Raw genomic sequence first — 27,224 nt, forward strand, 5'->3', positions numbered from 1 at the left:
TGGGAGAAGAGGTCATGTGCACTAGCCCCCTTGTCTCAGAAATGAAGAAATGAAAACAAAGGGTCTGATTTGATCTTCTAAGGTGTGTAAGGGCTAGAATTTTAGGGGGACTCTTCTTGCTTCTTGGAAAGTGCTTTTCAGCTAAAGCCAGGGGACGTGAAAGGCTGGGGTTGGATGGGGAGAGGCAAGAGGCTCTTGCTAACACCCGCTTTGCTAAGCACATCACTTCTTTCATTGGGCATCAGCTCAGATATCTAATACCTGATAAGGAGCTGCAGCACAGAACTTCTGGCCTGGTTCTTGTCCTGAACAGAATTCACTGTTTTATGAACCAAGTATTTTTGGTGTTTGTGGTGAGCACAGGTGCTATGAACCGAATTGGCTCCCCTCCAAAAAATTAATATGTTGAAGCCCTAACCCCAAGTGTGACTGGAGCTGGAGATAGGGTATTTAGGTAATTAATTGAGATGGGAGCAGGGGCATACTTGGATAGGACTGTGGCCATACGGAAGAGGAGAGATACCAGATCTTTCCCCTACATGTGAGGACCCAACAAGAAGATGACCACTAGCAAGACAGAAAGAGAACTTTCACCAGAAACTGACACTACTACTTCATTCTCAGATTTCCATCCTCCAGAACTGTGAGAAAATGAACTTCTGTTGTTTATGCCATCTAGTCTACAGTATTTTGTTATGGCAAGCCTAGCTGACTAATATAATCAACAAAACAAATAAACAGATGAGTCCAGATGGCTGCCCTAAAATGACACATTTATCACTTGAAATTATTTATAAGAACCAATCACCTATAATCCTACCAATTAGACATGTTAGCATTTAAGTGCCTAAGCATCCGGAGTGTGGTCTATTAATATTCATATATTTTATAACTAAAGGGTATTATGCTGTTGCTTTTTGCAACCTTGAGTACCTTACCACTCCCTTCTAAGAGATGACATTCTGAAATAATCACTGGGTTTACAGGAAGTGAAAACTATGGTCTCTGCAATAGCATAAACTTTCCTAAGCAAACCTTTTGCTGAAATGACATTGAGGTGACACAATCACAGGGCTTAGAGTTGTTCAGTTGCTAAGTCAAATCTGATTCTTTTTGACCCCACGGTCTATAGCATGGTAGGCTCCTCTGTCCTCTACTATCTCCTAGATTTTGCTCAAATTCATGTCCATTGAGTCGGTGACGCTAACTAACCATCTCCATCCTTTGTGACTTCCTTCTCCTTTTGCCTTCTCTCTTTCCCAGCTCAGGGTCTTTACCCATGACTTGGCTCTTCGGATCAGGTGGCCAAAGCATTGGGTCTTCAGCTTCAGCACCAGTCCTTCTAATGAACATTCAGTGTTGATTCCCTTTAGGAATGACTGGCTTAATCTTACAGTCTAAAGGACTCTCAAGTGTTTTCTCCAACACCACAGTTCAAAAGCATCAATTCTTTGGTGCTCAGCCTTCTTTATGGTCCAAATCTAACATCTGTACATGACTACTGGAGAAAGCATAGTTTTGACAAGACTGACCTTTGTTGACAAAGTGACACCTCTGCTTTTTAATATGCTGTCTAGGTTTGTCAAAGCTTTTCTTCCAAGGAGCAAGCATCTTTTAATTTCATGGCTGCAGTCACTGTTCACAGTGATTTTGGAGCCCAAGAAAATAAAGTCTCTCACAGTTTTCATTGTTTTCCCATCTATTTGCCACAGTGATGGGACAAGATGCCACAGTCTTAGATTTTTGAATGCTGAGTTTTAAGCCAGCTTTTCCAGTCTCTTCTTTCACCTTCATCAAGAGGCTCTTTAGTTCTTCTTCACTTTCTGCCATTAGAGTAATGTCATATGCATATCTGTTTTTATTGTTATTTTTCCTGGCAATCTTGATTCCAGTCTGTGATTCATCTAGCCTGGCATTTCACCTGATGTATTCTGCACAGAAATTAGAAAATCATGGTGACACTATACAGCCTTGACTTACTCTTTTCCAACTTTGAACCAGTCCATTGTTCCATGTCCAGTTCTAACTGTTGCTTCTTGAACCTGCATACAGATTTCTCAGGAGGCAGTTAAGGTGGTCTGGTAGTCTCATCACTTTAAGAATTTTCCACACTTTATTGTGATCCACACATTCAAAGGCTTTGGCATAGTCAATGATGCAGAAATAGAAGCTTTTTTTTTTTTTTTAATTCCCTTGCTTTTTCTATCTTCTTGATGGCTCAGATGGTAAAGAATTTGTCTGCAGTGTGGGAGATTTGGGTTTGATCCCTCAATTGGGAAGATTCCCTGGAGAAGGAAATGGCAACCTACTCCAGTGTTCTTGCCTGGAAACTCCAGTGGATAGAGGAGCCTGGTGGCTACAGTCTATGGAGGCAGAAAGAGTTACCCATGACTGAGCGACTAACACTTTCACTTTTTCTATTATCCGATAGATGTTGGCAATTTGATCTCTGGTTCCTCTGCCTTTTCTAAATCCAGGTGATACACCTGGAAATTCTCAGTTCATGGCTGGTGCCATCCCCAGGACCCCAGGGATACTTTGGGCTGCTCAGTCATTGGCCCTAGAATTTGGCCCGACCTACCTATGGGCTGACACCAGCTTCAGGACACCCCGAGGCCAAGGCTCCTCCCATCAGCAAGTGAATACTGCATCTAGTGTTTCTAGGCCTACAGCTACACACTTCAGATCTCCTTGGGATCATTGGAGTACAGATTTATATTAAATGAGTCCCCTTATCAGGGTTATTATTCATTATGTTTGTGGAATATTAGAAAATCATTTTTTATTCATTTATTTCACTGCAGCAGTTCTTCGTTGTGGCATGCACAATCTAGGTCCCCAACCCAGGATTGAAATTGGGACCCCTCCTCGGGAGTGCAGAGTCTCAGCCACTGGAAAACCAGGGAAATCCTCTAGAAAAATCTTAAGAAAGAATTAGAAAAAGTGATATGGTTCCCAAGGATTATCAGGAAAAACTTCCACCAAATCACCTGCAATTAAATTTCTCTGGATGGGACCTTGGCATGGTCTTATACAACGAGGATACAGTTTTGGAAGTGAAAAGCTCACTGCAGAGCCATCAAGATTCAAAACAGAACTGTGGACCCATAAGAAAAATACTGTTTATCTTTCAATAAAAAATAAATTAATTAAAAAATTAGTGTTTTCCAAAATGACATAATTTCTGTTGTGTTCATTGTTTGCTGCTTCAGTATCTCAGTGTCTGGCCATATGATATACAAATGTTTTTCAGAACTTTTCTCGCACGCTGGTCAGAAAGATATATTATGTATGAATTCCTGTGAATGAACTAGGATGATTTTTATTGTGTTAGGTGTATTTTACATTTAGTGAATCCAATAATCAAATACAGGCATTAATAAACGAGTGTTACAACTGCACCATATGGGCCATGAAGCAGAAATGCAAGGGTGAGTGACACACATGACCTCTAGGAAGGAGGGAGGGAGGGAAAATGGGGTTCGATGGTAAAGGCCTGGAGGGGAAATGAGAATATGTTGTTTTTCACTTTAGAGGGTGATTGAGGAAAACAGACACCTAAAGTGTAAACATGATCTAACAGTGTTAGCTTGAAAATACAAATTAGAGCAAGGACTTTACAGCTTAAATAACAAACTATCAATTCCCACCTTAGGAAAATAGTATTAAGTCGTCAAGCATACCCCATTCAAACTTTTTTCAACATTGTCTGTATTACAGAATTCATTGTAAAACATAAGCATAAACTGAAATATGTTGCAGAAATAGCTGAATTTCAAAGTTCAAGAAATAATTCCTGTTTCAGCCTTTCTGGTGATCTCTAGGGTCATTATCAGTTTTGTAAACATTTTATTTACTCTTTTATTCTGTAAGTGTCTAAGAAATAGGGTACAGTAATCCAGAATATTTTATGTGGGAAATGACAAAAAAGTAAAGTGAAGAAACTGATAAGAAAAGTCAAAGTTACCACAATTAAATTTGTTTCAACATACCCCATATTCAGAACTATTTAAGATACCTAAGTGAGAAACCAAAAATAGTACAAAAATATCAGTTTACTTCTCCAGATCTCTGAATTATGAAGTTAGTATTCCATACTCCATTATTGGTATGTTCAGACTTACCAAATTCTAATTTTTTACCTACTATTTCTCACCACATTTAAAAGAAAAGTTTTGTGACCCACAATTATGTATCATAGGATAACAAGAGTGCCCAATGAGAGTAGCTCAAGCACCAGTGTCCAGTGGAACAGCCAATGAGGGTCCTACAGCCTGTGAGCCACAGGCATTGTCCCAAAATGTGTGGGGAGGTGACCTGGGATAAACCTGGGTGTGCTTCCTTGAGGTTTGTTTTCAAACATGGTTATTTGATGATATGAATCCACAGCTGGAAGAGGGACGTGTCTTTTGACCTTTGCATTAAGTTAAGAGAAAATGGTGAGCAGTAAAAAAAAAAAAAGAAAGAAAACTAAGATGACCTTGTCTTTGCAGTGTTTCACTATTAATATTAATATTAATGGTATTGTTAATATAATCTAATTTCCACTGTGTTTTCCTCTTAGCCCATTGGTGTTCTGTGTTTCTGTAAGTTATTATTTAACTCAGAGGCAGATGGTGATTTTCTCGTTACTTTTAATAGATTTATAACCTCCCATTTCTATGGAGAAACAACATGTTCTGTCATTTCAACTTTGGGAATTTATTATGAAATTCATATATACTATATATTATTATTTTATTTTATTTTTAAACTTTACAATATTGTATTAGTTTTGCCAAATATCGAAATGAATCCACCACAGGTATACCCGCATTCCCCATCCTGAACCCTCCTCCCTCCCCTACCCTCCCTCAGGGTCGTCCCAGTGCACCAGCCCCAAGCATCCAGTACCGTGCATCGAACCTGGACTGGCGACTCATTTCATACATGATATTATACATGTTTCAATGCTATTCTCCCAAATCTCCCCACCCTCTCCCTCTCCCACAGAGTCCATAAAACTGATCTATACATCGGTGTCTCTTTTGCTGTCTCGTACACAGGGTTATTGTTACCATCTTTCTAAATTCCATATATATGTATTAGTATACTGTATTGGTGTTTTTCTTTCTAGCTTACTTCACTCTGTATAATAGGTTCCAGTTTTATCCATCTCATTAGAACTAAAAAAACAAGAAAAAAGTCAAATAAATAACCTAACCCTACACCTAAAGCAACTAGAAAAGGAAGAAATGAAGAACCCCAGGGTTAGTAGAAGGAAAGAAATCTTAAAAATTAGGGCAGAAATAAATGCAAAAGAAACAAAAGAGACCATAGCAAAAATCAACAAAGCCAAAAGCTGGTTCTTTGAAAGGATAAATAAAATTGACAAACCATTAGCCAGACTCATCAAGAAACAAAGGGAGAAAAATCAAATCAATAAAATTAGAAATGAAAATGGAGAGATCACAATAGACAACACAGAAATACAAAGGATCATAAGAGACTACTATCAACAATTATATGCCAATAAAATGGATAACGTGGAAGAAATGGATAAATTCTTAGAAAAGTACAACTTTCCAAAACTGGAACAGGAAGAAATAGAAAATCTTAACAGACCCATCACAAGCACGGAAATTGAAACTGTATTATATATTATTAAATTCATTATTAGAACTCCAGTTTTGGTTAACTGTGTCAAGTTTTCTATTTGTATTCTTAAATTGTTTGAAAATTCTCCTTTGGATTAGGATGTAGAAACTTGTAAGGAATCACTCTCAGCCAAACAATGAGACAAACACAAAAATATACAAAAAATATAACTTTTCTTGAGCCCATCCAGAAAGTATAAAACCCTTTTGTAGAGACCAAATACATACAGGATTTCACCCTCAGTGGAAGCCTGTGAGCTAGAGAGAAAGAATGAGCCAGGACAGGACACTCCTGCTAAGTCGCTTCAGTCGTGTCTGACTCTGTGCCACCCCAGAGACGGCAGCCCACCAGGCTCCCCCGTCCCTGGGATTCTCCAGGCAAGAACACTGGAGTGGGTTGCCATGTCCTTCTCCTAGAGGATAGGACACTAGAGGGAGCTTTACTGAATAGTGCAGGCATAAAGGGGACAATGCCTGAGCAAGGAGGGGGCAGAAAGTTCTGGTATTTCCAGCCCGGTTTGGAAGCAGTCTGGTAGCTCATCATACCTCAAGTGCTTACCTTGGGAAAAGGAGAGCCAGGACTGAGGGCCAATGAGCCCGTTACTAGTATCATTACACATTACTGTAACTGAGCAGGACACTATGTAGATTTCGAGGAGAGACGCCCTCCCCATATGTCTTCCACCTGCCTCTTGTTTGCAGGAAAAGTTTAGCATGCTATATCTTCTCTGAATTCCAAAGAGTAAAACTGAATCAGAGAAGCGAGAAAATGCAGAGACAAAGGAAAAGAGTCAAGCAAGACAAAATAATAATAGTTTGGCCATTACACAAAATCAAGGACCTCAGTTTCTCCTGAAGGGCTATAGATAATATTCTGAGCCATATACTTTGAGCTGTTTGCAGATACTGAAACCCCACCAGGTGAAAGAAGTTAACTCTATGCTGACCACAAGCACTGGGATCATAGACCCCAAACTAGTTGGAACTAGTAGGTTGATGATGCTCACTCCCATTATACTTCATCACCAACCAATCAGAAGAATGTGTGTGTGCTGGTCACACACCCTGTTACCCTCTCCCTCACTCTGTTTTAAAAAACCCTTCCCTGAAGGCCACTAGAGAGTTCAGATCTTTTGAGTATTAGCTGCCCATGCTCCTTGCTTGATGCTTGCCATAAACAGTGTACTTTCCTTTGCCACAACCTGGTGTCAGTAGATTGGCTTTACTCTGTGCTGGCTAGTGGATCCAAGTTTGGTTTGGTAACAGTTTTAGTAACCCAGATTAGACAGTAACACTGACTGTGCATCTCGTCCTTGGCACATCAACATCTGTTCAATGACAAGCACTTTGGGCTTTCTCACAGACAAAGATGTTGAAGCAGCTGCTGGACAGTATCCAAGAGCAGCCTAGATCTAGTTTCCACCTTCTGTTGGATGGGACCCATTCCAGATAGAGCTGGCTGCAAGGTCTAGTGTATCCAAAAACTAACACTGGTTCACTGGTGAGTGGGGCTGGGTCCTGGCACAGCTGGCTGAGGAGGCCAAGGTATCTCAGAGCTGGTGCTGACCTGCTGGTGGGTGGGACTGAGGTCCAGGCTGTCCTAGGGCTACTAGCAGCTCCATGGTGGGCAGAGCTGGGTCCTGGGGCTCTGGCTGCAGGACCCTGGGTGTCCCAGGTCTAGTGCCTGTGCTCTCATGTGTGGGACAGATCCTAGGCACTCTGCTGGACAGGCTTGTGTCCAGTGGCACCTGTGGGCTCAGGGCATCATAAGGCACACTGGATGCTGGTGGATGGGCCTGTGTCTCTGCCTGGCCAGTTACCTGCTGTGAGACATTCAATCCTGGTGCCTGTAGGCTGGTGGTCAGGATCAAGGTTCGGTCCTGAGGCTTATAAGCCAGGGGGAAGATGTCAAAATGATACTTGCCAGCACCAGTGTCCATGTGGTAGAAAAAGCTTTCCAAAATTGCTTCCACCAGTATCTATGTCCCCAGAGTGAGCTCCAGTTTCTCCCTACGTCTCCAGGAGACACTCCAAGATCAGTAGGTGAGTCTGACTCGGGCTCCTTTCAAATGACTGCTTCTGGGCTTCCCTGGTGGCTCAGAGGTTAAAGCGTCTACCTGTAGTGTGGGAGACCTGGGTTCGATCCCTGGGTTGGGAAGATCCCCTGGAGAAGGAAATGGCAACCCACTCCAGTGTTCTTGCCTGGAGAATCCCTTGGATGGAGGAGCCTGGTGGGCTACAGTCCACGGGGTCACAAAGATGAGTGAGTGACTTTAAACATAAACATGTCCTGTCTCTATTTTATTGATTTCTTCTCTGATCTTTATTATTTCCTTCCTTCTGCTGACCTTGGGCTTGGCTTGTTCTTTTTCTAATTCCTTTAGATGGTAGGTTAGGTTCTTTATTGGAGATGTTCCTTGGTTTTTGAGGTAGACCTGTATGGCTATAAGCTTTCCTCTTAGAACTGCTTTTGCTGCATCCTATAGGTTTTGGAAACATGTGTGTTTGTTTTCATTTGTCTCCAGGTATTTTCTAACTCCCTCTTTGATTTCTTCACTGATGCACTGTTCTTTTTTCCTATCATATTCTTTTGTCTCCATGTGTTTGTGGTTTTTGCATTTTCTTTATGTAATTATTTTCTAATTTCATACAGTGTGGTTAGAGAAAATGCTTGGTACAATTACTGCTCTCTTAAGTTTGTTGAGACTTGGGATTTTTGTGGCATAGCATGGGGTCTATCCTGGACAATGTTCCACGTGTACTTGAAAAGAATGTATATTCTGCTACGTCTGGGTGGAATATTCTATAAATATTTATTCCATCCAACTGGACTAACATGTCATTGAAGGCCACTGCTGTCTCCTTATTGATTTTCTATCTAAAGTATCTGTCTATTGCTGTAAGTGTGGTGTTAAACTTCCCTATCATTACTGTATTCTTATAAATTTCTTCCAAGAAATTTTAAACAGTGGAAGATACACAGCTGGATGAAGAATTGTTGATATAGAATATAGATGAAAGAAGTTATATAGACTACCTCATAGAAAGACACATGAAGTAAAAGATTAAAGAGATGGCAAGAGACTTAAATGGACTTAATACTAAGGAGGTATTAAGTACATCTTGTAGGCATGCCAAAAGTGGTAACCTGGCTAAATTTTAGAATAATAATATTCACAGAGAAACAGTTGATACTTTCCAGAATTTAGGGAGGCTATGTTTCCAAAGATTCAGGAAGCACACCTGGACACATCGTAGTAAAGCTACAGACAAAGGTAGCATATAGATCATACTAGCAAACAAAAAGACACATCGTCTACAGAGCCATGCCAAAGACTATGACAGTAAATCTCCTTTCATAAACAAATAGAAGCAGAAAGCAAGTAGTGAGAGTAAGCAACCACACAGATAGTGTTGCATTCCTAGCCTAAGTATCATGATAAGGCTTTGATAGACTCAAAGATGGACCACTCAGAACACCACAACAAGGACAGACTCACTGCTGTTCCTTAGTCATAAGCCACTTCAGGTGTACCTCAGCTGCACAGAGCTGCACTGAACTTCTCAAGTTGGCCCACTTCTAAGGACTGATCAAGGAGGTGGTATAAAGTCCTGACGACCCAGAGGGAGGGTAGGGGAGGGAGGAGGGTTCAGGATGGGGAACTCAGGTATACCTGTGGTGGATTCATTTCGATATTTGGCAAAACTAATACAATATTGTAAAGTTTAAAAATAAAATAAAATAATAATATATAGTATATATGAATTTCATAATAAATTCCCAAAGTTGAAATGACAGAACATGTTGTTTCTCCATAGAAATGGGAGGTTATAAATCTATTAAAAGTAACGAGAAAATCACCATCTGCCTCTGAGTTAAATAATAACTTACAGAAACATAGAACACCAATGGGCTAAGAGGAAAACACAGTGGAAATTAGATTATATTAACAATACCATTAATATTAATATTAATAGTGAAACACTGCAAAGACAAGGTCATCTTAGTTTTCTTTCTTTTTTTTTTTTTTACTGCTCACCATTTTCTCTTAACTTAATGCAAAGGTCAAAAGACACGTCCCTCTTCCAGCTGTGGATTCATATCATCAAATAACCATGTTTGAAAACAAACCTCAAGGAAGCACACCCAGGTTTATCCCAGGTCACCTCCCCACACATTTTGGGACAATGCCTGTGGCTCACAGGCTGTAGGACCCTCATTGGCTGTTCCACTGGACACTGGTGCTTGAGCTACTCTCATTGGGCACTCTTGTTATCCTATGATACATAATTGTGGGTCACAAAACTTTTCTTTTAAATGTGGTGAGAAATAGTAGGTAAAAAATTAGAATTTGGTAAGTCTGAACATACCAATAATGGAGTATGGAATACTAACTTCATAATTCAGAGATCTGGAGAAGTAAACTGATATTTTTGTACTATTTTTGGTTTCTCACTTAGGTATCTTAAATAGTTCTGAATATGGGGTATGTTGAAACAAATTTAATTGTGGTAACTTTGACTTTTCTTATCAGTTTCTTCACTTTACTTTTTTGTCATTTCCCACATAAAATATTCTGGATTACTGTACCCTATTTCTTAGACACTTACAGAATAAAAGAGTAAATAAAATGTTTACAAAACTGATAATGACCCTAGAGATCACCAGAAAGGCTGAAACAGGAATTATTTCTTGAACTTTGAAATTCAGCTATTTCTGCAACATATTTCAGTTTATGCTTATGTTTTACAATGAATTCTGTAATACAGACAATGTTGAAAAAAGTTTGAATGGGGTATGCTTGTCGACTTAATACTATTTTCCTAAGGTGGGAATTGATAGTTTGTTATTTAAGCTGTAAAGTCCTTGCTCTAATTTGTATTTTCAAGCTAACACTGTTAGATCATGTTTACACTTTAGGTGTCTGTTTTCCTCAATCACCCTCTAAAGTGAAAAACAACATATTCTCATTTCCCCTCCAGGCCTTTACCATCGAACCCCATTTTCCCTCCCTCCCTCCTTCCTAGAGGTCATGTGTGTCACTCACCCTTGCATTTCTGCTTCATGGCCCATATGGTGCAGTTGTAACACTCGTTTATTAATGCCTGCATTTGATTATTGGATTCACTAAATGTAAAATACACCTAACACAATAAAAATCATCCTAGTTCATTCACAGGAATTCATACATAATATATCTTTCTGACCAGCGTGCGAGAAAAGTTCTGAAAAACATTTGTATATCATATGGCCAGACACTGAGATACTGAAGCAGCAAACAATGAACACAACAGAAATTATGTCATTTTGGAAAACACTAATTTTTTAATTAATTTATTTTTTATTGAAAGATAAACAGTATTTTTCTTATGGGTCCACAGTTCTGTTTTGAATCTTGATGGCTCTGCAGTGAGCTTTTCACTTCCAAAACTGTATCCTCGTTGTATAAGACCATGCCAAGGTCCCATCCAGAGAAATTTAATTGCAGGTGATTTGGTGGAAGTTTTTCCTGATAATCCTTGGGAACCATATCACTTTTTCTAATTCTTTCTTAAGATTTTTCTAGAGGATTTCCCTGGTTTTCCAGTGGCTGAGACTCTGCACTCCCGAGGAGGGGTCCCAATTTCAATCCTGGGTTGGGGACCTAGATTGTGCATGCCACAACGAAGAACTGCTGCAGTGAAATAAATGAATAAAAAATGATTTTCTAATATTCCACAAACATAATGAATAATAACCCTGATAAGGGGACTCATTTAATATAAATCTGTACTCCAATGATCCCAAGGAGATCTGAAGTGTGTAGCTGTAGGCCTAGAAACACTAGATGCAGTATTCACTTGCTGATGGGAGGAGCCTTGGCCTCGGGGTGTCCTGAAGCTGGTGTCAGCCCATAGGTAGGTCGGGCCAAATTCTAGGGCCAATGACTGAGCAGCCCAAAGTATCCCTGGGGTCCTGGGGATGGCACCAGCCATGAACTGAGAATTTCCAGGTGTATCACCTGGATTTAGAAAAGGCAGAGGAACCAGAGATCAAATTGCCAACATCTATCGGATAATAGAAAAAGTGAAAGTGTTAGTCGCTCAGTCATGGGTAACTCTTTCTGCCTCCATAGACTGTAGCCACCAGGCTCCTCTATCCACTGGAGTTTCCAGGCAAGAACACTGGAGTAGGTTGCCATTTCCTTCTCCAGGGAATCTTCCCAATTGAGGGATCAAACCCAAATCTCCCACACTGCAGACAAATTCTTTACCATCTGAGCCATCAAGAAGATAGAAAAAGCAAGGGAATTAAAAAAAAAAAAAAGCTTCTATTTCTGCATCATTGACTACACTACAGCCTTTGAATGTGTGGATCACAATAAAGTGTGGAAAATTCTTAAAGTGATGAGAATACCAGACCACCTTAACTGCCTCCTGAGGAATCTGTATACAGGTTCAAGAAGCAACAGTTAGAACTGGACATGGAACAATGGACTGGTTCAAAGTTGGAAAAGAGTAAGTCAAGGCTGTATAGTGTCACCATGATTTTCTAATTTCTGTGCAGAATACATCAGGTGAAATGCCAGGCTAGATGAATCACAGACTGGAATCAAGATTGCCAGGAAAAATAACAATAAAAACAGATATGCATATGACATTACTCTAATGGCAGAAAGTGACGAAGAAGTAAAGAGCCTCTTGGTGAAGGTGAAAGAAGAGACTGGAAAAGCTGGCTTAAAACTCAGCATTCAAAAATCTAAGACATGGCATCTTGTCCCATCACTGTGGCAAATAGATGGGAAAACAATGAAAACAGTGAGAGACTTTATTTTCTTGGGCTCCAAAATCACTGTGAACAGTGACTGCAGCCATGAAATTAAAAGATGCTTGCTCCTTGGAAGAAAAGCTTTGACAAACCTAGACAGCATATTAAAAAGCAGAGGTGTCACTTTGTCAACAAAGGTCAGTCTTGTCAAAACTATGCTTTCTCCAGTAGTCATGTACAGATGTTAGATTTGGACCATAAAGAAGGCTGAGCACCAAAGAATTGATGCTTTTGAACTGTGCTGCTGGAGAAAACACTTGAGAGTCCTTTAGACTGTAAGATTAAGCCAGTCATTCCTAAAGGGAATCAACACTGAATGTTCATTAGAAGGACTGGTGCTGAAGCTGAAGACCCAATGCTTTGGCCACCTGATCCGAAGAGCCAAGTCATGGGTAAAGACCCTGAGCTGGGAAAGAGAGAAGGCAAAAGGAGAAGGAAGTCACAAAGGATGGAGATGGTTAGTTAGCGTCACCGACTCAATGGACATGAATTTGAGCAAAATCTAGGAGATAGTAGAGGACAGAGGAGCCTACCATGCTATAGACCGTGGGGTCAAAAAGAATCAGATTTGACTTAGCAACTGAACAACTCTAAGCCCTGTGATTGTGTCACCTCAATGTCATTTCAGCAAAAGGTTTGCTTAGGAAAGTTTATGCTATTGCAGAGACCATAGTTTTCACTTCCTGTAAACCCAGTGATTATTTCAGAATGTCATCTCTTAGAAGGGAGTGGTAAGGTACTCAAGGTTGCAAAAAGCAACAGCATAATACCCTTTAGTTATAAAATATATGAATATTAATAGACCACACTCCGGATGCTTAGGCACTTAAATGCTAACATGTCTAATTGGTAGGATTATAGGTGATTGGTTCTTATAAATAATTTCAAGTGATAAATGTGTCATTTTAGGGCAGCCATCTGGACTCATCTGTTTATTTGTTTTGTTGATTATATTAGTCAGCTAGGCTTGCCATAACAAAATACTGTAGACTAGATGGCATAAACAACAGAAGTTCATTTTCTCACAGTTCTGGAGGATGGAAATCTGAGAATGAAGTAGTAGTGTCAGTTTCTGGTGAAAGTTCTCTTTCTGTCTTGCTAGTGGTCATCTTCTTGTTGGGTCCTCACATGTAGGGGAAAGATCTGGTATCTCTCCTCTTCCGTATGGCCACAGTCCTATCCAAGTATGCCCCTGCTCCCATCTCAATTAATTACCTAAATACCCTATCTCCAGCTCCAGTCACACTTGGGGTTAGGGCTTCAACATATTAATTTTTTGGAGGGGAGCCAATTCGGTTCATAGCACCTGTGCTCACCACAAACACCAAAAATACTTGGTTCATAAAACAGTGAATTCTGTTCAGGACAAGAACCAGGCCAGAAGTTCTGTGCTGCAGCTCCTTATCAGGTATTAGATATCTGAGCTGATGCCCAATGAAAGAAGTGATGTGCTTAGCAAAGCGGGTGTTAGCAAGAGCCTCTTGCCTCTCCCCATCCAACCCCAGCCTTTCACGTCCCCTGGCTTTAGCTGAAAAGCACTTTCCAAGAAGCAAGAAGAGTCCCCCTAAAATTCTAGCCCTTACACACCTTAGAAGATCAAATCAGACCCTTTGTTTTCATTTCTTCATTTCTGAGACAAGGGGGCTAGTGCACATGACCTCTTCTCCCAAGGCTCTCTATCTCTATGATTCCAACTTCCAGGAAGAGCACTTAGTATCCATGTAGGAGGGCACACATGTTGAATAATATCCTGCAAACTGAGAAGGAATTTGACACCAAAAAAACAGAGGGAGCAATGCCATAAAGTGCAATTATGAAGTTCACTGTGGGTAACTTACATAAAGGAACAAAGGAGAGAGTGGACAGATAATCCAGAGACATTCACAGCTGCACTGCACACTGACCTCCAAAAAGGGTACAAGAGAATTCACAGGGGCCAAAGCTAAAAGTAGAATCTGATTACCAAGACAGAAGCACAGGTGCAGCGACTGGAATCGGGGTTCCTCCCCTCAGGGGTTTCCTGACCATTAGCTATCTATGTCAGCAAAATCCATTCTTGCAGGTTTCATATCAGATGAAGGCAAGGGCAAAAGTTGACAGGGTACTCATCTGGCTTGGACTCACTTCTTGTAAATTAGGCTAAAGCTCAATCATGTGAAAAGAGGGGAGCTTAGGACTGTGCGAATTAAGATGGAATTGACAAAATGGAGTTGATGTGGTTCAGCCACACAATCCCCAAGTCAGGACCCACGTGATCTGGACAGAAGCGGCCTCTCCCGTGTGCCAAATCTGCTACAATAGCTTTCCTGCACTCATTTTATTTTGCTGAAAAGTACCCTTGTGTACTTTCATTCCTTAGAAGACCACCAGAAATGAACCACAGGAGCCCATACTAAACCTATTGGTCGTATTTATTATTTTACTGCTTCATTAGAAATGAAAAAAAAAATTGTGAGAAGGTGCGAAACCATGGAACCTAAGGATTATGAAGCAATAGAGGGAATCATTGTAGAAAGTTAAAAGCAGCTTATCTTATGGGAGTTCAAAGACTAGACACAAAGATCATCAATTGTGAGATTATTGACAGCATCTGCCTGCTGGAATTTATGCACCAATGGAACTGTCAAGATGCGGGGACTTTGGCTACCCCTGACCTCTTAGCCAGGGGCTATGGGTGAAAAGACATCAGAAGATACCTAAAATCTCTACAAAGATTTGCCAAAAGCAAAACACTCAAGCAATGCTGGAATTTGCTCTTGCAAGGAGGTCCCCATTTTGCATTTCAGCACACTCTTTCTCCTGCTGAATAGCTGGGGGAAAAAACAAATACACACACACACACACACACACACATTATTATGAGGATATTTTCCCAAGATTAAGTTCAATTTCTTCCAAAAGAGCTCATTGCCAAATCACTGGAGTCTGCCATAAGAAAGAAAGTGTTAGTTGCTCAGCCATCTTCAACTCTGCAATCCCATGACCTGTAGCTCTCCAGGCTCTTCTGTCCATGGGATTTCCCAGGCAAGAATACTGGAGTGAATTGCCATTTCCTTCTCCAGGGGACGTTCCCAAACCAGGGATCGAACCTGAGTCTCCCCATTGCAGGCGGATTCTTTACTGTCTGAGCCACCGGGGAGGCTGCCATACCTTCTTTAAATTTAGAATGCCAAGGCACTAACCACAAATCCTCAGTGAGGTATGTGTGTGTGCAATGTAATAAACAAAACGTTTGTTAGACTCAACTGTAGTTTTTTTTTTTTTCCCCATTTGAGAGGTAGATATATGCTATTTTCATTTTTTCCACAGGTTGCTCTGAGACTGTGGGACAACCGAAGCATTTTCTTCAGAATTATCTATCACTATACAATTAGAAAGGAATGCCTTTTCAGACAATCTTGACTAACTTTGAAACTTTCAGATAAAACTATATGACAAAACGTTTCTCTTGGCTTGGAGTTTCTCCAGCAGGCTATAAGTGAGGAGGGCCAAACTGATCCCCTGATCCCTGGGAAACTTGAGTATACCCAGTATCTAAACTGATTATCTCACCTTATCCTGTCGTTAGGTAGAGAAGGCCAAAGCCATAGTTTGCATGGCTCGTTAGGGATGAGATAAAAGACCCAAAACACTAGATGCAGAAAAATGACAAATAGCCAAAATTGGACAAAACTCTTATAGTTCTAATGTTATGTCCAATATTTTGAGATTGGTTTTAATGTGATTCTTAGTAATATTCCAACAAAAAATCAGTTTTTATATTCCCTCATTACTACTAAGGCCTATATTTTAAAATTAATTAATTTATTTTAACTGGAGGCTAATTACTTTACAATATTGTAGTAGTTTTTGCCATACATCGACATGAATCAGCCATGAGTGTACATGTGTTCCCCATCCTGAACGCCCCCTCCCACCTCCCTTCCCATCTCATCCCAATAGCAGCCATTCTAACCAGCATGAGATGGTACCTCATTGTGGTTTTGATTTGCATTTTCTGATAATGAGTGATGTTGAGCATCTTTTCATGTGTTTGTTAGCCATCTGTATGTCTTCTTTGGAGAAATGTCTGCTTAGTTATCTGGCCCATTTTTTGATTGGGTCGTTAATTTTTCTGGTATTGAGCTGCATGGGCTGCTTGTATATTTTTCAGATTAATTCTTTGTCAGTTGCTTCATTTGCTATTATCTTCTCCCATTCTGAAGGCTGTCTTTTCATCTTGCTTATAGTTTCCTTCATTGTGCAAAAGCTTTTAAGTTTAACTAGGCCCCATTTGTTTATTTTTACTTTTATTTCCATTATTCTGGGAGGTGCATCATAGAGGATCCTTCTGTGATTTACGTCAGAGAGTGTTTTGCCTATGTTTTCCTCTAGGAGTTTTATAGTTTCTGGTCTTACATTTAGATCTTTAATCCATTTTGAGTTTATTATTATTTTCTTTTTCTTTTTTAATATAAATTTATTTATTTTAATTGAAGGCTAATTACTTTACAATATTCTATTGGTTTTGCCATACATCAACATGAATCTGCCACGGGTATACACGTGTTCCCCATCCTGAACCCCCTCCCACCTCCCTTCCCATACCATCCCTCTGGGTCATCCCAGTGCACCAGCCCCGAGCATTCTGTATCATGCATCAAACCTGGACTGGCGATTCGTTTCACATATGATATATACATGTTTCAATGCCATTCTCCCAAATCATCCCACCCTCTCCCTCTCCCACAGAGTCCAAAAGACTGTTCTATACATCTGTGTCCCTTTTGCTGTCTTGCATACAGGGTTATCGTTACCATCTTTCTAAATTCCATATATATGCGTTAGTATACTGTATTGGTGTTTTTCTTTCTGGCTTACTTCACTCTGTATAATAGGCTCCAGTTTCATCCACTTCATTAGAACTGATTCAAATATATTCTTTTTAATGGCTGAGTAATACTCCATTGTGTATATGTACCACAGCTTTATTATCCATTCATCTGCTGATGGACATCTAGGTTGCTTCCATGTCCTGGCTATTATAAACAGTGCTTAGATGAACACTGGGGTGCACGTGTCTCTTTCAATTCTGGTTTCCTCAGTGTGTATGCCCAGCAGTGGGAGTTTATCTTTTGTATGGTGTTAGAAAGTGTTCTAGTTTCATTCTTTTACAGTGGTTGACCAGTTTTCCCAGCACCACTTGTTAAAGAGATTATCTTTTCTCCATTGTATATTCTTGAGTCCTTTGTCAAAGATAAACTGACCATAGATGCATGGATTTATCTCTGGGCTTTCTATTTTGTTCCATTGATCTATATTTCTGTCTTTGTGCCAGTACCATACTGTCTTGATGACTGTGGCTTTGTAGTATAGCCTGAAGTCATGCAGGTTGATTCCTCCAGTTCCATTCTTCTTTCTCAAGATTGCTTTGGCTATTCGAGGTTTTTTGTATTTCCATACAAATTGTGAAATTATTTGTTCTAGTTCTGTGAAAATACCATTTTTATAGAATAATACCATAGAAAATAGAAAAATATCATTTTCTCAAATAGTAACTTGATAGGGTTTTCACTGAATCTATAGATTGCTTTGGGTAGTATGCGCATTTTCACTATTCTCCTGATCCATGAACATGGTATATTTCTCCATCTATTTGAGTCCTCTTTGATTTCTTTCATCAGTGTGTGATAGTTTTCTATATATAGGTCTTTCACTTCCTTAGGTAGATTTATTTCTAAGTATTTTATTCTTTTCATTGCAGTGGTTAATTGAATTGTTTCTCTAATTTCTCTTTGTTTTCTCATTGTTAGTGTATAGGAATGCAGGCCTATTTTGCAACCACTACTTATATAATCTAAGTAAAAAGGCAACTATTTGCTATTTTCTGATGACTCTTCTAAGATCTTAGAAGACATGACTCTTCTAAGATCTGTTGCTGTTTGCCTTTTGAAAATCAGCAGGTAAAATACATATTGACATTAAATATGACAATTTTGACTCTTACTCCTTAGTATGATAATAGTTCTACCAGGGCAGTTTTTTAAATATTTCTTTTCTATCTTTTGGTCAACATGAGTGATAAGTCAGACTTGTCTGAAGTAGAGAAGTCTGACAGGCCCAAACTGAAGAAAACTAATACCAAAAAAAAAAGCCTTCTTCCCTCAAAGGTAAGTAAGTCATGGGGAGTTTCTATTTGAGACAAACAATGGTGAAAATTAATAGGTTTGGTAAATACATGCTTCTAGTAATTTTTCCCACAAAGTAAACAATAGGGTACCAATTATTTACTGTAACAATTATTTAATGTCCAATTAACTCTTTGTGACCACATGGACACCAGGCTCCGCCGTCCATGGGATTTTCTAGGCAAGAGTACTGGAGTGGGTTGCCCTTTCCTTCGCCATGGAATCTTCCCGACCCAGGGATCGAACCCAGGTCTCCCGCATTGTAGACAGACACTTTGCCGTCAGAGCCACCAGGGGAGTTTGGCTGACTGGGGGTTAAACGTCGGGGAGGGGCGCATCAGGAGTTGGGAAGTGGGACGTCCAGTATCACGTGACATGGGCTGCCATAGTAACACGCCTCCCTGCCTTGCATCCAATCAGATATGGACAGTGTCTGTGACGTCAGGGAAAGCAGGGCCTATACATTCAGCCAACGGCCTTCAACCCCCTCGCTGTTCTTCTGCGCTGAGCTATGGAGAATGGCGGCTCTGTCGTGTCCCAACCATCCCCTGACGGCTATGAGGAAGACGTGATCACCAAAGAAACTGGCACCTCCGAAACTGAGCCCTCTGAAACGGAGATGGCGAAAGCGGAGACCTCCAAACCAGAGCCGTGTGATGCGGAACCAAAAAAGGCAAAGCAGAAGACAGCTAATGGCCGCCGTCGCCGTCGCCGGCACCGCCATAACGACAATTTCTCACGTTTTGCTACCTATTTCCCTAGGGTGCTGAGGCAAATACATAAAGGCATGAGTCTTTCCCGCGACTCCGTGAACATCCTGGATTCGTTTGTGAAAGATATGTTTGAGCGGATAGCCGAAGAGGCCGGGTGCCTGGCCCGCAACAACAAGCGCCGCACCATCACGCACGAAGACATCGAGGCAGCTGTGCGTCTTCTGTTGCCTGGGGACCTCTGCAAGTATGCCATAAACGCGGCCACCAAGTCGCTCATCGGATACCACACCTGCAGATGAACTGCCTCAGGACTGTCTGACCATCGCAAACCAGACTTAAGGGTTCTCCCCTTAGGCCCTACATTTAATCTTTAAAACATTTCTACCCCAAAGAAAACATTAAAAACCTCGTTAACTTTGCTTCAATGTGTGTCGGTTGTGTCATTTGTTCCGTGGAAAATCGTGTACTTTTCGCAACTCGTCACTTTCGTAAGTGGTTATTTCTGTTCATGGTTTCTCAGTAATTTTAGGGATCTTTATGGTCAAAATTCTTTCCCTACAAGTTTCGTTGGCCTTTTCCATTTGCATTCTCCCGTCTATATTTAGGTATCACCCAGAGATTTTTATATGGGGTATGCTATGCTATGCTATGCTATGCCAAGTCACTTCAGTCGTGTCCGACTCTGTGCGACCCCATAGACGGCAGCCCACCAGGCTCCCCGTCCCTGGGATTCTCCAGGCAAGAACGCTGGAGTGGGTTGCCATTTTCTTCTCCAGTACACGAAAGTGAGAAGTGAAAGTGAAGTCGCTCAGTCGTGTCCGACTCTTAGCGATATGAGGTATAGCAACCGATAAAAAACAGTGTGGTCTTCCCGGGTGGCTCAGCAGTAAAGAATCCTCCTGCAATGCAAGAGTCGCAGGAGGGGCAGGTTCCATCCCTGGGTCATAAAGATCCCCGGGAGGAGGGCATGGCAACCCTCTCCAGTATTCTTTCCTGGCAAATCCCCATGGAGAGAGGAGCCTGGTGGGCTACAGTCCATAGGGTCTGCAAAGAGTCGAGCCCCACTGAAGCAAGGTAGCACGCAGGCACACAAAGAGCAGTGTGTGTGTGTATGTGTGCTCAGTCACTCAGTCACCTCCGACTCTTTCTGACCCCATGGACAGGAGCCCACCAGGCTCCTATCTCCTCGAAAATTTCCAAGCAAGAATACTGAACTGGGTTGTCATTTGCTACTCCAGGGGATCTTTCTGACCGAGGGATAGAAGCTGTGTCTCTTTCGTCTCCTGCATTGGCAGTCAGATTCTTTACCACTGCACCAGCAGTAGCAGATGTAAAAATCACATTTACCCATTCTATTCCTTCAATCCCAATTCACTTCCATGTGTAAAATAGGACTCAAACACAGTGTTAAATAAGAAAATTCTAAATTTCTGGAATCAAACACCATATCTTCTGAAATTACCTTATCCAGATTTCTCTGACCCTATTTTTTGTTTGCAACCTAGAACATTTTGCTTTAAAAAAAAAAAAAAAAAAAAACCCTGACTGAATTGCAAACTTGCAGGGATGATGGGATAGTCCAGTGACAGTGAACGTAGCCACAGTCTCCACAGTAGCAGCCAATGAGGGACTGGTAGCCCATGAGATAAAGCAATTGGCCAAACGTATGGTAGAGTGAGGAGGGCTGAACAAATAACAACCTTCCTGTGACACTCAGCCTAGAGATGGAGCGGGAGCGTGGGGTGATAGTTTCCCTGATGTTTTTCCATTCAAGCACCTGCTGTTAACCATGGCGATTTAAGTACAGGCATCCATTTCTTGGGGCTTCCCAGGTGGTGCTAGTGGTAAAGAACCTGCCTTCTTATGTGGGAAACGTAAGAGCCATGGATTCAACCCCTGGATTGGGAAGATGCCCCGGAGAAAGGCATGGCAACCCACTCCAGTATTCTTACTGGAAAGTCCCATGGACAGAGGAGCCTAGCGGGTTACAATCCATAGGGTCTCAAAGAGTCAGACACGACTGAAGCGGCTTAGCATGCGCACATCCATTTCTTGGGTCTTCCCAGGTGGTGCCGGTAGTAAAGAACCTGCCTGCAATGCGGGAGACACAGGAGACCCAGGTTCTGTCCCTAGATGGAGAAGGTTCCCTGGAGGAGGGCATGGAAACCCACTCCAGTATTCTTTCCTGGATAATTCCCAGGGACAGAGGAGCCTGGTGGGCCACAGTTCATAGGGTCACAAAGAGTGGGACACAACTGAAGAGACTTAGCGCACATGCATGCATCCATTTCTTGTTGTGGGACATGTCTCTAGCTCCTTGCATCAAAATAAGGAGGAGGACGATGTTCAGCAATAAGAGAAATAAGATGACTCCTTCTTCTACCTCACGTATTTGACTGCTATTGCTTATGATAGTATTTACTGAATGTAATGTCCATGTGTTTTCTTCTTGGTGCATTGACATTTTTATTTCTATAAGTTTATTGCTGAATTTCAAAGTAGTTGGTGATTTCCCTATTCCTTTTATTTTTGTTTATTTTGAGATACTTTTTATTTTTTAATTAATTAATTTTTATTGAAGGATTATTGCTTTACAGAATTTTGCTGTTTTGGTCAAACCTCAACATGAAACAGCCTAGGGTACACATATATCCCCTCCCTTTTGGAACTCCCTGCCATCTCCCTCCGCATCCCACCCCTCTAGATTGATACAGAGCCCCTGTTTGAGTTTCCTGAGCCATACAGCAAATTCCCATTGGCTATCTATTTTACATATGGTAATGTAAATTTCCATGTTACTCTTTCCATGCATCTCACCCTCTCCTCCCCTTCCCCTATCCATAATTCTATTCTCCTATTTCTTTTTTAAAAGATTGATTTCAAGCTTACTACATCCTTGGAGAGAGAGAAAGCACTCTGTGATTTCAGTCCTTTTTAATTTACAATGGTTTTCATTAGAACTTAATATTTCATTATATTTTAAATTATTCATTTTGAACTTTAAGCAACAAGGATATGCTGTACAGCACAGAGTAATATACCAATTATCTATTAATAAGTGTAAACAGAGTATAATATATAAAACAACTTCCAATTTGCCTTGATTCATGGACCTAACATTCCAGGTTCCTATGCAATATTGCTCTTTACAGCATCGGACTTTCCTTCCAGCTCAGAAGGAAAAAGTGCCCCCACAAATGCATCCATAGTCTGCTGTGATCCACATAGTCAAAGACTTCGGCATAGTCAATAAATAAAGCAGAAGTAGATTTTTTTCTGGACCTCTCTTACTTTTTTTTTTTTTTGGTCATTCCAAAGTCAGTTTATCTGAAAATGACAAATTATATGAAGTCTATGTTAATCTTTAACTAAATGTTCATAAAACTTCCTAAGCTCAAATGATATGTCACAAAATAGTGTCAAAAACATGAAGATATAAATAAAACATTTGGATTATACTGTCAGTTTTAATTTTAATAAAATAGATAATTTCCTACTACATAGAGAGCAAGTCCATCCACTCATTGATAAAATTTTAGAAATATTTCCTATAAAAAGTTTAGTAGTTGATTGGGAATGAATCCGTTAGAACATGATGTCTATAGGTACAGTGTTCCCATCCTCACCCCCATTCTTACTAATTTTGAGAAAATTTAAAAATACAGAAAAGTACAAAAAATAAGACAAGATATCCATATACCACAATCCAGAATTAACCAGTATCTCAATATATTTTCTGCAGTCTTTTTTTTAAGAGAAACTGATGTTTATATATAAAACTGAAGTCTCCCTCTAACAGCCCCCTCCCCCACACGCATTCCCTTCCCTTCTCCACTCTTCACAGGCAACCACTATCAAGAGTTTGATCTGTATACTTCCAACCCATTTCAAAAACACTTAAAAAACATACATACATATATGTATCCATTACCAATATATAGCACTGAAATTCTGTGAGGAAGTTTTAATTCAAATTTACAAAAATGTCATCGTATTATGTCATTCTGCAACTTTCTTTCCCCCTCAACATGACTTTTGAGATCTTTCTAATACATATAGATCTCATTTATTACACTTTACAGATATACAGTATTCCATCGTTAAGTATTTTCCATTTTTGTTCCTGATGGGAATTTGTTCCCAATTAATGAGTACTACAAATCATGCCACAGTAAATAGTCTGGTACATACTTTCCTGAGCATACAAACTCAGAGTAGAATTGCTAGATATTTTTCAATTTGCCATAAGGAATGTTTCCCATTCCCAAGGTCATAACCATTTTACTATATAGCTTTCTCATACTTCTGCTTTTAACTCAATCCCTTTATCTTTGTGTATAGTTCATGTTCTATCCCCCCACCCCCCAACCTTGGAGAACAAATTACCTCCAAAGCACTTTTTAAAATAGTCCCATTAGCTTCTCAGCTCCTGATGCCTTTTCTATATTATAAATTCTAATAAATGCATAGGTTTTTGCAGAATCTCTTCTGTTCTGCTAAATCAATACCATAGAAGTCTCTTTCTAATGCTTATAGCTTTGTTTTTATTACACTGGTGAAGATCTCCAGATTCATGCAGATGGCAATCATAAAAATGTTTTCCACTCCCAATTTTAGTGGAAATGCATCTTAAGTTTTCAGTATTACCTTTGCAGTATGGTTTTTATTGGATACAGGACTTCAATCATACAAATGTCTTTCTCTTCAAGATGAATTCTCTGGTGTCCTTTAAGTTTTTAGCTTTTGCTTCCCTCATTTGTGATGCCTTCCTTCATTATTTCTGATGTGTTGTAAGGTGTAAATTCTTGATGAACACCTTTCATGATATCCACAGGGTTTTAATGGGTATGAATTTTCTGGTGTCTAATGTGGTGTGACTTCTGGCTGAAAGCTTTCCCACATTCACTACACTGATAAGGCTTCTTACCTGTGTGTATTCTCAAATGTAGAGCAAGGGTTGAGAACTGTGAGAAAGCTTTCCCACACTCATTACAACCATAGGGTTTCTCACCTGTATGGCTTCTCACATGTACAGTAAGAGATGAACTTTGAGAGAAGGCTTTTCCACATACATTGCATTCATACGGCTTATCACCTGAATGAATTCTCACATGTACAATAAGTGATGTTCGCTGAGAGAAGGCTTTTCCACATTCATTACATTCATAAGGTTTCTCTCCAGTGTGAATATTTTGATGTTTTATGAGGTACTTCTTCTGACCAAAAGCTGTTCCACATTCATTACACTTGAAGGGTTTCTCTCCGATATGAATTTTCTCATGCTCAGTAAGGTTTGACTTGCCACTGAAGGTTTTCCCACACTCCTTACATATAAAGGGCTTCTCTCCTGTGTGAGTTCTCTGGTGTCTGATGAGGTTTGACTTCTGAATGAAAGCTTTCCCACAGTCCTTACACTCAAAAGGTTTTTCTCCAGTGTGAATTTTCTGATGGGTAAGAAGATTTTCCTTCTGGCTGAAGGATTTTCCACATTCGTTACATTCAAAAGCTTCTCTCCAGTATGGGTGTTCTGATGTTTAATGACATACTGCTTTTGGCTGAATGCTTTTCCACATTCATTACATTCAAAAGGTTTCTCTCTATTATGAAAATGCTCATGCTCAGTAAGAGTTGATTTGTGGCTGAAGATTTTCCCACATACCTTACAGGCAAAGGGGTTTTCCCCACTACAAATTCTCTGCTGACTGAGGTGTGACATCTGAATGGAAGCTTTCCCACATTCACAAGGTTTCTTTCTTGTATGAATTTTTTGATAAATGAAAATTTACTTTTAGCTGAAGGTATTTCCACATTTCTTACATGTGCTGGGCTTCTCTGTGTATGGCCTTTCGAATACAGAGTAAGAGATAAGGTTCAAGAGAAAACTTTATCATAATCAGTACATTCAGAGCTCTCTAACTCTAAATTTTCTAAAATATTCAGTGAAGATTTATAACCTTCACTGACTTCTCTCCAGTATGAATTTTCTTCTGCTCAATGAGATGTTATCTAGGTAAAGGCTTTTCAATATTCTTTAGAAGCACAGGATTTCTCTCCAGCCTGACTTCAACATTGAATGAGGTGCAACATACAAATGAAAGTTTTCCCACATTCAGTAAATTCATAGGTTTTCTCTCCAGTATGAATGCTCTGATATCATGTGGGATTCAAATTTTTAATGAAGGCATTTCCACACTGATTTTATACCCTTTTACAAAAAGGGTTATTATTACTACAAGGAGTAAGCTGTGGCAGATTTCCACACTATCTAAATTGATGATTCTTTCCTACACAACTAACTCTAAATTGTGTTTCAAACTCTAGGTTGAAAAAGTTGTTCCCTTAAAAGATAGTCTGATATCAGAGGAAGCACTTTTCCAATTTTCCTAGTCACTGCTTTTTTTCTGTCTGTACTTTATTGAAGCTGGATGCAACTTGTCTCCCAAGTCTTGTTGTCAGTCTATCCGTTCATCATCTTCTCAAGCTTCTTCTGAACAAACTTCCTTTCCACTTCTTTCTCCACCATCCAGAGTTCGTCTTCGTGCTTCAACAGAGGATCACATCCAGCCTGATCAGTTCACAACCTGCTACTGGGGAAATGACACAGCACTAGAATGTTAATGCTGGAGCCAAAGTTCTCTCCTAGAACTCGGCTGAGCCCTGGGGCCTCCCGGCCTTCTGAAGGATGAGGACGGTGCACAAGGAAATGACCCTCCTATTTTCGCGCCACGTGGACCCAGGGGCCGGACTCTCTCTTACTTTTTTGATGATCCAACAGATGTTGGCAATATGACCTCTTGTTCCTCTGCCTTTTCTAAATCTACCTTGGTAACGCATTCCTGACTCATAGGAAGAAAAACTGATGTTTTGAAGCAGCAACTATTAGCAACATAGACATTAAGGCGTTTTCTGAAGTCACGCTTTTCAAATGGTTCACATTTGTTTCTCAGAGAAGGCACCTGGATCTGCACAGAGTTTCCACTTCTGAATTTTTTTCCCAGTGGATATTCCAATTTCTAATTGCTGAAACAGTAAGGTATGCACTGGATTTCATGGTTGATTTTAATGTAGCTTGCATAATAAGCTCCTTTTCCTCTTCAAAATCCTTAATTTTCAACATTACAAAATAATAATAAGAAATGAACTCCTTGAGGGGGCTTATTGCCTAAATTCTTTTTCTATTGATCTCAAAGAGAGGTCTGGAGGTGATACTGGCCCCATTCATGTTTGCAATAGTCCATTAACTCTCTCTGGAATCAAATCTTGCCCCCATTTTACTCTTCAGGAGGTGGTGCTCTGTCTGAGGTATAATAATTTGTTTTTGATCTCTGTGAAGAATGCTGCTGCTGCTGCTAAGTCGCTTCCGTCATGTCCAACTCTGTGTGACCCCATACACGGCAGCCCACCAGGCTCCCGCGTCCCTGGGATTCTCCAGGCAAGAACACTGGCTGCGAAGAATGAGCACTGAAATTTTGAATTTTGTAGTTTATATCACTTTTATCTCATTGTTTGCATAACAGAGATATCCTCCACACATGTCATCATCCTAGTCAAAAGGGTTACTTACAGCTTATTTTAAATATTCAAATGAAATATTTCACAATAGGATGTAATAATGAGCTTCAAAGAAAATCATAATAAATTGTAAAGGATTGAAATTCCACAGATTGTTCTCTCTCAACGGATGGCATAAGCTAGAAACTTGTTTATCAAGGAAACTAATAGAAAATCAGCAACACCATTAAAATTCATCACTCCATATATAGGAAATTTACACAAATGAAATTAAAATAAAAATCTTCCTGGACCACAAAGAAAAGGGAATGGACAAGAAAAGCCGTGAACTTCGCCATGAAGCTGGCCATTCAAACATTTTGAGGTAAAAGGAGATACTGTAGGTTTT

General features: G+C 40.1%; 1 protein-coding gene and 1 pseudogene across 1 annotated transcript; one reads left to right on the top strand and one right to left on the bottom strand.

Moving 5' to 3' along the window:
• The first annotated feature begins 19,122 nt into the window (after window positions 1-19,122).
• LOC133242584 (late histone H2B.L4-like) lies at window positions 19,123-19,623 on the top strand. The gene has a single exon (XM_061408767.1). It carries the CDS (start codon window positions 19,123-19,125, stop codon window positions 19,621-19,623), a length of 501 nt encoding a protein of 166 aa, XP_061264751.1.
• A 3,148-nt stretch (window positions 19,624-22,771) lies between these two features.
• On the bottom strand, window positions 22,772-26,089 carry LOC133242985 (zinc finger protein OZF-like; annotated as a pseudogene).
• Between the last annotated feature and the right edge of the window lie 1,135 nt (window positions 26,090-27,224).

This window comes from Bos javanicus, chromosome X, assembly GCF_032452875.1.
Source record: "Bos javanicus breed banteng chromosome X, ARS-OSU_banteng_1.0, whole genome shotgun sequence".
Taxonomy (NCBI): Eukaryota; Metazoa; Chordata; class Mammalia; order Artiodactyla; family Bovidae; genus Bos; species Bos javanicus.